Source organism: Helianthus annuus, chromosome 4, assembly GCF_002127325.2.
Source record: "Helianthus annuus cultivar XRQ/B chromosome 4, HanXRQr2.0-SUNRISE, whole genome shotgun sequence".
NCBI classification, from domain to species: Eukaryota; Viridiplantae; Streptophyta; class Magnoliopsida; order Asterales; family Asteraceae; genus Helianthus; species Helianthus annuus.
In genome coordinates this window covers 117,313,346-117,324,455 of record NC_035436.2, presented here as the reverse complement: position 1 = coordinate 117,324,455, position 11,110 = coordinate 117,313,346, and the positions used below count along the sequence as shown (strand labels likewise).

The window sequence follows — 11,110 nt, the reverse complement described above, 5'->3', positions numbered from 1 at the left end:
ACCATTACCTGACCCGACCCGAGAACCAATCAAACATAAAATACAGAACCGATTCACTACCCTAAATATAGGGCCGGTTCCGGTCCAAGGTCCAAGTCGGGTTTCACCATGAAAAGAACCGAGAACCGACCCGACCCGACCCTGTTTTATATGAAAAATTGGAACCGATCTAAATACATAGGTACTTGGGTTCAGGTCGGGTTAGGTATATTTTCGGTTCGGTTGTCGGTTATTTTCGGTCCGGACCTAAACTTGCTCACCCCTAGTTGCAACCCGCAATCCTCATCATTGTTCAAAGGGGTGAGAGATTTAACCTCCCCAAAGCTCAAGTCTATAAATAAAAAGTTATGTGTTCAAAGTTCATAGGTTTTGGGAAAAGCTGGAGAGACCTCGTTCCGGATCCTAACACTACGAGTAAAAGATAATGATAAATTTAATGTTTAACACGAAATAAGTAAATAAATGCTTACCTCGTTCAGGTATGACAACAACAGTTCCTTAAAATAAGAACTAAAGCCAGACACGACCTCCTTTGCGTGATCATCTTTTACTCTCTCATCGTAAAAATAATGGACAACAGACCACTCTTAAAACAACTAATGGTAAGTATTTCGTAAACAAAAACAAACAAAACAAGTTAATAAATACTATGGGGAAAGTTCTTGTACAAATAATCTTAACATACTAAATACACAAATTGAAGGAAAACTCAAAAAGACAAGGTGACATTTTTGTAATTATCAATAACTATCAAAGTTACTCTATAAATATACCTAAAAAACCTAACCCCCCACCCCCACCCAAGGTAAAATGCTAAAAACTAAACCCCCAAGAAACCTAAAAAAATATAAAAAACACACAAATTATTTTATTTTATTTTTTAACATTTTTATTAAAAAATCGCTACTTTTAGTAGCAGCAATTTTTTTTTGCTAACAAAATGTAGCGATTTTTTTATAAAAAATATTAAAAAAATTATGTTTTTTAGGTATTTTTGGTTGAGTTCACATTTGTATAGTAACTTTGATAGTTGGTGGTAATTATAAAAATGACACCTTGTCTTTTTGAGTTTTCCTTCAATTTGTATGTTTAGTATGTTAAGATTATTTGTATTTGATCTTTTGCCTAAATACTATATACCACACTGCTTTCCGGAATAAACATGCTCGTGTTGTTGCCAGACGACTCGCCAAAAACGTAACTGAGGTCGAATCAAGACATGGTGAAATCGATTGTCGAACGAAAGAAAACGAAGAGAAGAAGAAACAATGCTCCCGTTTATAAAGGTAGAAAGTTGATTTCATTTTTCACAAACCAATACGGATCGTATATCCATATACGGTTGTAATCTATGAATGTTTAGTGACTAAAGGACAACCTCATAGGGTTTTCATGTGAGAACCATGTTAGTCTTTGACTACTGACCATAGGACCCGTATTGTGAAGCTGCCGATTTAATTTGTCCCGGTTATCGAGACCCTTAAATAATAAATTAGAAGGTTAGAAAAACCCTACGCCATTCTGGATCACGGAAGAAGAGAAGAGGTTGTAGTAGATCTTGGCTGAGATCTCTGAGATGGAGGACGCATTCGCTAGATCTGTTCCTGAGGTATGTTTCATTTTGTCAACTTAAAAGAAGCAAATTAGGCTACTATGTATGTATGTATGTGTTTGTTGCTCTGCAGGTGTTGGATTTTTTCCGAGTGGATCCCAGTAAAGGTCTCACCGATATCCAGGTATTTGTCAGTCAGTGCTGCTACTCAATCTATTTTCTCTGTAACTCTCACTCATTTTGCCCTTTTAGGTCACAACCCATGCTCGCGTTTATGGCACAAACGGTATTTCCAAATCTTAATTATACTTTAATTTAAACCATTTTCTGCAACTGACAACAAACTTGCTCTCTTTCTTTGTTGCAGTGCTGCCTCATCAAGAAAGTAAGTCTTGTTACTAACTAACTAACTAACTAAGGGGCTGTTTGTTTACCTCTTAACAACGAGGCTCTTAATGGTCTGTTTGTTTCACGAGTAGATGTTTGAATGGTTCACAGACATTTGCCTCTGAATGGTTAAGATTTATACAGAGTCTGAATGGTTAAGACCCCTAATCTGAATTGGTCAAACATTTGCCTCTGAACGGTTAAGCATTATACAGGCTCTTAATGGTTCAGAGCTTACTGGTTCAGCACTTAATGGTTCAGACCTCTTGCTGGTTCAGCACTTAACCATTCAGATGTTGCCAAACAGCCTTTTCATTATTTTTCTGCTCCTCTTACATTAGTCTATGATTATTCATTCATATACAGGCACCCCTTTTTGGAAATTGGTTCTTAGTCAATTTGATGACTTGCTTGTTAAGATATTGATAGCCGCCGCTGTTGTTTCTTTTCTTTTGGCTTTGGTTAATGGAGAAACTGGCTTAACAGCTTTTCTCGAGCCTTCTGTAAGATCCCTAAACTTATTTCTGTGGAAATTGTAAGTCATGGCGGCTTACAAATAACTTGTTAACATACTGGCTTTCAGGTTATATTAATGATATTGGCCGCAAATGCTGCCGTAGGAGTAATTACAGAAACAAATGCTGAAAAGGCTTTGGAGGTACGTCAATGTGGATAATATATAATTAATTAGCTAACTCTGCTTCTGTTTATTAAGTTTATTTTTGTTGTTCCATGAGCTAATACTTGTTGCAGGAGTTGCGTGCCTATCAAGCAGATGTTGCAACAGTCATGCGTAATGGTATATATTTGATGCTACCATTTCTATATACAGTTATCGTCTACGTTTAGCTTTCAATTCTCATCATTTTTTTTCTCATTTGTAGGTTGCTTCTCCATCCTTCCTGCGACAGAGCTAGTTCCGGGGGATATTGTAGAAGTTAGTGGTATGCTTTATTTTATATTCTCAAGGAGTCAAATGTACCTTCAAAACTTACAATGCCATCAATGGATGTGTATATATATTTTATTTTCTTGTGGGTTTTCCAATGAATAGTGGGTTGCAAAATTCCAGCAGACCTGAGAATGATTGAGATGTTAAGTGATCAACTGCGTGTTGATCAAGCCATTCTTACAGGTATACTCTATACTTGTTTTTATCATGCTTTCGTTAATAATTTCTTAAATCTTTACTCTGGTTTTGTTGTTGATCGTCTTTTGCCGTTCGCTGTAATTATGTTACTTGATTTTGCTTAAAGGCGTCAGCCGGTAATGGGTCTCTGTACAAAATGTTTGCTAATTATTTTGTATGTTAGTGATTATGCTCAATTTGCAACAATGCTAATTATTTTGATGACACTAAATTAGAGGTGGGATTATTGACCCATTTGCATATGATTGACGACAACAGGTGAGAGTTCTTCTGTGGAAAAAGAGCTCGAGTCCAGGATAACAACTAATGCGGTGTACCAAGACAAAACTAATATCCTCTTTTCGGTATGCGTCTAATTCTACCTGACGCATGGTTGACGGCAATATAATTAAAGAGAGAAATGTTTTTCTATTAGCTTAATATATTCTATGAGCTGTCTTTTTCTCATGCTTTTTATGAGAGGATGAGGTAGCCTAAAAGTTTAGAAATAAGTTAGTTTCATAGGAGAGAACTAATTAATGAATGGATGATGTTATGCCCAGGGAACAGTAGTGGTTGCTGGTAGAGCAAGAGCCGTTGTGGTTGGAGTTGGTTCTAACACTGCAATGGGTAGCATACGTGATTCTATGTTGAAAACCGAGGACGTAAGATTGTGTGTGTGTATATATATAATATATATATATATATATATAATACTAAATTCTAACTGCATTACAACACAGGAAGCAACACCGCTCAAAAGGAAGCTTGATGAATTTGGTACTTTCTTGGCCAAGGTTAAAGACTTTTTGTATATACATTCTTGTCCACTCTAATACATCCATGTGGATCGCTTAAATAACTTTTAAGAATACATTTCAAAGTGAAGCCGAAACTTGTCTCTTTGTAGGTCATAGCTGGTATTTGTATACTGGTATGGATCGTTAATATTGGCCATTTTCGTGATCCTGTACATGGAGGCTTTTTTCAAGGTGCTGTTCACTACTTCAAGGTAAATTATCATGGTAAATATCTGTATAATTATGTGCTAGAGGTTTTTAGTATGCCTAAGCTTTGAAGTTTATAAAAGTCTAATTACTAAAGATTACAAATGCTAGAACATGGAATAGTAGCAAAGGTAATGGAAAGTAATACAGGTTTAAATCCTAATACTTAAGTTTGCTGCTCTTTAATCTAATAGAACCCTGGGGTTGAAAACATATACGAGTGAAATGCAAATTTACGTCCTTCAAGTTTTAACCAAATTTCAGGCGGTGTCTTTTAACTGATGATGAATGTCCTTTATGTTTTAACCAAATCCCGAATCTCATCTCTACTGTCTACACCTTCTGCTCTTACGTCGTCCTCGACATCTCTGCCGCCGCCCCGATGGTAACAACTACTTTCCTATCAACAATATTGACTCTTCTTCGATTTCTATTGATTCGAAGCTTCACATGGTATTCGATCTCAAACAATACATACCGGATAGAGCATCTATATTTGCGGACTATAGGGTTACGAATCACCGGTAAAGGGGCTTTCGAACAACCGCCATAGGGTTTGAAGGTAAGAGTAATTGAGAAATAATAACAGAAGGACGGACATCTGATGTAAATTGGCCAGTTAAAGGACAACACTAGCAATTTGGCTGAAAGTTAAAGCACTTAAAATGAAATTCACTCAGACATTTAATTGATTTGGAAATATTGAAGCTCTAAGGAACACAAGAATGTTAGCAATGAGAAAACGGTTTTTTAAATTCATTATGTAGAAAACTCCCACAATAAATCGATTCCTCTTCACTTAGAATAACCCAAACATGCAATTAAATAAAGTTGATTATAGACAAAAACTGGTCAAGTTTGTCAATGTCACTATTTAATACCCCCCTCCTGTTAGTATCACTAAACTAATTGACAAAGATTGTAATCTATTAAGTATCAATCATGTTTTCCAACTTAGATGCATAATAACGGGTGGGAGACTAACTCAGAGTTTCGTCTTACTAATCGCCAAAATAAGATGGATTTTATGTCAAACAGTTAATTGACAACAATAGTTCTTTTGTCAAGGCATAACCTAACCTAACCTAACCATAGACAGCTAGTCACAATCAAAATACTGACTGTTTAGTTGTAAAGTTTCATTAATACAAACAACAAGTGGAAGCGATAGTAAGCCTCTCAACTTACTTAGGTTTAAAGGCGGGGTGCTTGATAATCTTATTTTAATAATTCTGCTCCAGTTAGATTATCCACAAATTACAAAAAAGGCATTATAGCCCCTGCAATAATTGATCTTTCCTTGACTTACTAGATTGCAGTTGCCCTTGCTGTTGCTGCAATTCCAGAAGGTCTTCCAGCTGTTGTTACAACGTCAGTGCTTTGCTTTTTTTGTTTTACTAAATGTAATTAGTAACGTGCAGTGAATTTGTTTTGTGAGCCCAAGAATTTGATCTACAGCTCTGATGTTAACAACAGGTGTTTGGCTCTTGGAACAAAAAGAATGGCCCGTTTGAATGCTATTGTGAGATCCTTGCCTTCTGTAGAGACGTTGGGCTGTACAACAGTAATTTGCAGTGACAAAACTGGTACTCTGACCACTAACATGATGTCAGTTTCTAAGGTGGTTTCTGTTTCTACTTGTTTTGTTTACCTTTTTGACATCTTTGAAATTACATAAATATCCCTGATCGTTTGAAGGAATGTTATTTGTCTATCCCTGTTTTCTTCTTCTTTGAAGATTTAACATGCCACATAGTCTAATGCCTCTGAACTTGTTGAGTAATATGTAATTTATTAAGTACTTGTTCTTTTTTTATATTTGTTTCTCTCTAGATCTGTGTGCTTCAATCTGCTAGCCATGGAGTTATAGCTGCAGAGTATAATGTTAGTGGTACGACCTATGCACCAGAAGGTTCTATTTTTGATGGCATGGGATTGCAGGTAACACACACACACACACATATATGTACCATCCTCTCCCTTCCTTGTCAAACAAAACATAAATAAATATTATGTCTTTGCAGCTTGATTTTCCTGCTCAATTTCCTTGTCTTCTTCACATAGCAATGTGTTCAGCTCTGTGCAATGAGTCAGTTATACAATACAATCCTGACAAGAAAAAATATGAAAAAATTGGGGAGTCAACAGAAGTTGCTCTTCGTATACTAGCAGAAAAGATTGGTCTTCCTGGTTTTGACTCTATGCCTTCTGCTCTCAATATGTTGACCAAGCATGAACGGGCGGCTTACTGTAATCATTATTGGGAGAACCAATTTAGGAAGGTTCGTTTACTTTATCTGTATTGGCTTATGTGTACCGTGATATTTGTTAATATATAATATATGCTTGGGCAGATATCTCTTTTGGAATTTTCTCGTGATCGCAAGATGATGAGTGTTCTTTGTAGTCGAAAACAGATTGAGATTATGTTTTCCAAAGGTGCCCCAGAGAGCATACTTTCTAAGTGCACAAGTATTCTTTGCAACGATGATGGTTCCACTGTTCCGCTGACTGGAAATATCAGGAATGAGATTGAATCCAGATTTTCCAGGTTCACTATTTTTCTGTTAATATCTAGGAAAGTTTGCATGCCCACGTTAAGTATTAAGTTGTCTGGTTTTAGTCATTATTTTGAATCATTTGTGCTCTTGTATTTCTTTGTGTTTCAGCTTTGCAGGAAAAGATACCTTAAGATGTCTTGCACTTGCCTTAAAAAGGATGCCAACAGGTCATCAGAATATTTCTTTAGATGATGAAAAAGATCTTACCTTTATTGGGTTGGTAGGCTTTCTTTCCAAAACAAACGAGGGTCTTGTGTATTTTTACTTTTTTCAGTAGATTGATTCATTTGTATAGGTTGGAATGCAAGATCCACCAAGGGAGGAAGTAAGAAATGCTATACTTGCATGCATGACAGCTGGCATACGTGTTATGGTGGTGACTGGGGATAACAAGGCTACTGCAGAATCAGTGTGCCGAAAAATAGGTGCTTTTGATCACTTGGAAGATTTTAGGGCGCGCTCATTCACCGCATCAGAGTTTGAAGACCTTCCAGCCTCTGAAAAGACAAGCGCACTGCAACAGATGACACTTTTTACTAGGGTTGAACCATCCCACAAAAAGATGTTGGTGGAAGCACTACAACACCAAAATGAAGTCGTTGCCATGACTGGAGATGGGGTGAATGATGCACCTGCATTAAAGAAGGCAGATATAGGAATCGCCATGGGATCAGGAACAGCAGTTGCCAAGGTAATTAATTACTGGCTGGGCTGGCTTTCTCATTTAATAACCTAACCCTGGCCTCCTTTCAAATCAACTAACTTAACTGGTTGGGGTTATTTGTTCAGAGTGCTTCAGACATGGTTCTGGCTGATGATAATTTTGCTACTATTGTTGCAGTAAGCTTCTTTCTTTCTTGCTTTTTTCCATAAAATTCTTGGAGTTGATTCATACATTCTCCTTTTCAAAGGCTGTTGCAGAGGGCAGAGCTATATACAATAACACAAAACAGTTCATAAGATATATGATTTCTTCAAACATAGGAGAAGTTGTTTGTATCTTTGTTGCTGCTGTACTTGGAATACCTGACACCCTTGTCCCTGTAAGCAATGGAATCTTAATTGATTGATGACTTCCAAAGAAAGATATTTAGCTAAGCTAGCTAGCTGTTTGTTTTCCAGGTGCAACTTCTATGGGTGAATTTGGTTACTGATGGATTACCTGCTACAGCTATTGGTTTCAATAAGCAAGATTCTGATGTTATGAAGGCTAAACCAAGAAAGGTTAATGAAGCTGTCGTCACCGGCTGGCTATTCTTTCGTTATTTAGTCATTGGAGGTAGGTACTCCGTACTCTTATTTTATTATTTTATCTTTTTGCATTCTCAAAAAAAAAAAAAAAAAGTGGATTGATATATGCAGCTTATGTTGGACTTGCAACTGTCGCTGGTTTCATATGGTGGTTTATTTATTCAAACACTGGTCCAAAGATTCCATATAGCGAACTTGTAAAGTTTTATTCTTTAATCTTATTCAGTGCTTTTTTTACATAGCGAGATTCTTAAATGCATGTATGTTTCTGATGATGCAGATGAATTTTGACAGTTGTTTGAAACGTGAAACTGCATATCCTTGCAGTATCTTCAGCGACCGACACCCCTCAACTGTGGCAATGACAGTTCTTGTTGTTGTTGAGATGTTCAATGCTTTGAATAATCTGAGTGAAAACCAGTCCCTCATGTGAGTTACTACTTACTAATATTCTTGTGCTCTTCATTTATTAATTTTTTTTATTTTAGTTAATAAGTGAAAAACTTCAGTGTTATACCTCCTTGGAGTAACTTATGGCTTGTTGGGTCTATCGGGTTGACCATGTTACTTCACTGCCTCATTTTGTATGTGCCACCGCTTTCCGCTCTCTTTTCTGTAAGTAGTAGTATTTATTTCAAGGAATAGATAATGTTTTCTTTTCTGGTATGGTATGGTATGGGAACTTGGAACATTGAACTTTCATTTGCCAGGTGGTGCCATTAACATGGGATGAATGGACTACTGTTTTGTATTTATCTTTTCCTGTAAGTTGTTTCATCCACTAACTGCCCCAAGTCTTTTTAAATAACAATACAAAGCCAATCAAGCTGCCTTTTGCATATATACAGGGAAAGGTTTAAATGGGAACGCTAAATATTGCGAGAACCGTGAGAACGAATGAAAAAATCACGACAACTTTGTCAATAACAATTCAAATTCAAAATTTTTTTTTTACACCTATCATTATTATTTGAATACCATATTAGAAATTTAATTTACATGTTTAAATTTACATGAATTCGTAAATAAAGAAAATTTACACATGTGTAAGTTTGCCATTTACACGTGTGTAAATTTGTTATATTTACACATGTGACATGTGTAAAAAATCTAATAAGAGTGATTTTGAGAGGAGAAATGAATTATTTGATGGTGTAAATTCTTTTTTTGATGTTGTATTTTAATTACAATGAGGTTTGTATTAAAAAATTGGTTTTGATTGGTTTTTTTATTCGTTCTCACGGTTCTTGCAATATTTACACACATGATAACCCTCCCCTATATATATATATACACACACACACACACAGGGGAGGGTTCAAGCGAAAACTCCTTTTATTGTGAGAACTCGAAAACTCCTAGAAAAACTTAAAAACACACCAATTTTTTATAAACATTTTTTGGCTGTAAATCTAGCAATTTTAAAACACAAAAAAAGTTTGACAAAATAAAATTAAAAATAATTAGTATTACACATGTGCAACACTACGAAAAACCTAAACTGGCCAACCTCCTTCATTAAAAGCCCCTTCCCTTCATTAAGGAGGAGTTTTCTGACTATGGGTTTTTAATTGAACCCTCCCCTATATCAAGGTGTTTATATGGTTTGGTATTATTAAACTATATTTTTATTTTTGATGATTAGGTAATTATTATCGACGAGATATTGAAACTTTTTTCGCGAAAAACTACTGGTATGTTTCTAATAACCTTTTTGTTACATGTTGGCCATATAGAGTCAGATGAAGCATATATTAGGGTTTATAAATCGCCTGACCCTTCTAAACCATAGTTGTTAATAGTGAGCATAGCGAATAGCGTGAGTTTCCTGCTAAATGCTGTTTAGCGCCTAAATAGCGTGAAAATACTGGAGTTAGTTTTTTTTTTTTTTTGATAAATATTGATAGAGATTGAAAGCAAGAAGCATATTTAGTTTTTTATTTCAGGAATGAAAAAAGAAGCGTATTTCTTCCTTATTTATAGGAATTTTAATATAACATATATGTAAAATATTTCTAAAATTTTCTTCTAGTGTATCGCTAAACATGAAATAGCACCTGCTATTTGTTATCGCTACGTAGAGTATAGGTAGCTATTGATAATGTTCTAAACCGAAAAAAGTCGGCCGGTTTGATATTTGTACGGTCTTGTTCACGGTTCGGCTTTAGTGGTTTGTGGTTAACTTTACGTTTTTTAACTTGGAACCAACCGTGTAAACCGAACTGGCCGTTTAACATTTATTATTTGTTTTCTTTTTCCATTTTAGGAAAGACAATTACGTTTAATCATCTCATTTCTATTTCATGAACAATGCTTGTCATTCGGTTTGTACTTATCCAAAGCCATACATAGTTAGCGGTTTGTCCAAACACGGCTGAATTTTTTTTCTGATATTAGGGTGAATATGAAGATATATGATTTTATTAACTTTAGCTGATTTGGTTTGATTTGTGGTATGAACTGATCTGAACATATTATTATTATTATAGGGTTGAGATTCAATTTGAGACCGAGGAGGAAAAGGGAAGTACGTGATAAATGAGGAGTCGCATCGCATCCCAGTGTTGTATACAGAAGGTGTAGCAAAATATGGTAGAAATATAGATATATGCTTTGATTAATTTAAATTTTGACAAGACATGTTACCGGCCTTTTATTTATTTATTTATGCATTTGATAATGAACTATAATGATGTTTTCCGGGATTTGTTCTTAGCAACAATATTATGCAACGAAGTGAACGGTAATTATATTTTCTTTTGTTTTAATCATCTCTTATACTAAATATGTTTTATGTTTCTAACTCATCTATCTTTCTTCATTTTTTATTTTTCTGATTTGTTTTTTTATAACAAGCTTTTTGAGAAAATTGAATATGCAGATGTGTTCTAATTTTTTTTGTGACATTTCGGTATAAATCCTCTGTTAAAAATGCAATTGTGTTCACAATAAAGTTGTGGGCTATATCAACTGTTTCTATCTTATCATAGTATCGTATCCTGGCGAACGTAACTGATACCAACCGAACATCTGTACATGTGCTGGTATTATCAGAACTGGTATTGTTATTCGTTTTTTATTGTTTTCAATGTAAGCCATGAATTTACTTTTTGGATTATATTGGACAACTTTTGTGTAATGGAAACCATTATAAATAATTTTTTTTTGGCATTGTAAACTATATCGGGTACTGGTACCGTTTTAAAATAATGCATTCTTTTGT

General features: G+C 35.2%; 1 protein-coding gene across 4 annotated transcripts; it reads left to right on the top strand.

The window, feature by feature from the left end:
- Positions 1-1,405: 1,405 nt before the first annotated feature.
- Positions 1,406-10,658, top strand: LOC110894822 (calcium-transporting ATPase 3, endoplasmic reticulum-type). Of its 4 annotated transcripts, none has more exons than XR_004891442.1 (29): positions 1,406-1,609; positions 1,686-1,736; positions 1,805-1,838; positions 1,920-1,937; positions 2,306-2,442; positions 2,523-2,597; positions 2,693-2,738; positions 2,824-2,883; positions 2,994-3,074; positions 3,348-3,433; positions 3,632-3,733; positions 3,812-3,865; positions 3,979-4,080; positions 5,388-5,446; positions 5,552-5,696; positions 5,909-6,016; positions 6,100-6,357; positions 6,430-6,626; positions 6,745-6,856; positions 6,932-7,327; positions 7,426-7,476; positions 7,548-7,679; positions 7,759-7,915; positions 7,999-8,084; positions 8,168-8,316; positions 8,376-8,502; positions 8,598-8,651; positions 9,533-9,581; positions 10,377-10,642. XR_004891442.1 is itself a non-coding variant. In XM_022142049.2 (29 exons), exons 1-29 carry the CDS (start codon positions 1,577-1,579, stop codon positions 10,427-10,429), a joined length of 2,991 nt encoding a protein of 996 aa, XP_021997741.1. In that variant the 5' UTR covers positions 1,406-1,576; the 3' UTR covers positions 10,430-10,658. The 4 variants fall into 4 exon arrangements, 3 of the variants coding, with proteins under 3 accessions (XP_021997741.1, XP_021997745.1, XP_021997743.1); XM_022142049.2 differs by having other exon boundaries at positions 8,397-8,502; positions 10,377-10,658; XM_022142053.2 differs by lacking the exons at positions 8,168-8,316; positions 8,376-8,502; positions 8,598-8,651; positions 9,533-9,581; positions 10,377-10,642 and having other exon boundaries at positions 7,982-8,084.
- Positions 10,659-11,110: the final 452 nt, after the last annotated feature.

What these genes read in the sequence shown, in the direction of transcription:
- LOC110894822 (XM_022142049.2), top strand. Translation starts at nt 1,577, where the DNA reads ATGGAGGACGCATTCGCTAGATCTGTTCCTGAG. An exon ending in ATCTTACCTTTATTGGGTTG is followed by an intron (nt 6,857 to 6,931) that starts GTAGGCTTTCTT and finishes TCATTTGTATAG; the next exon opens with GTTGGAATGCAAGATCCACC. An exon ending in TTTTGTATTTATCTTTTCCT is followed by an intron (nt 8,652 to 9,532) that starts GTAAGTTGTTTC and finishes TTTGATGATTAG; the next exon opens with GTAATTATTATCGACGAGAT.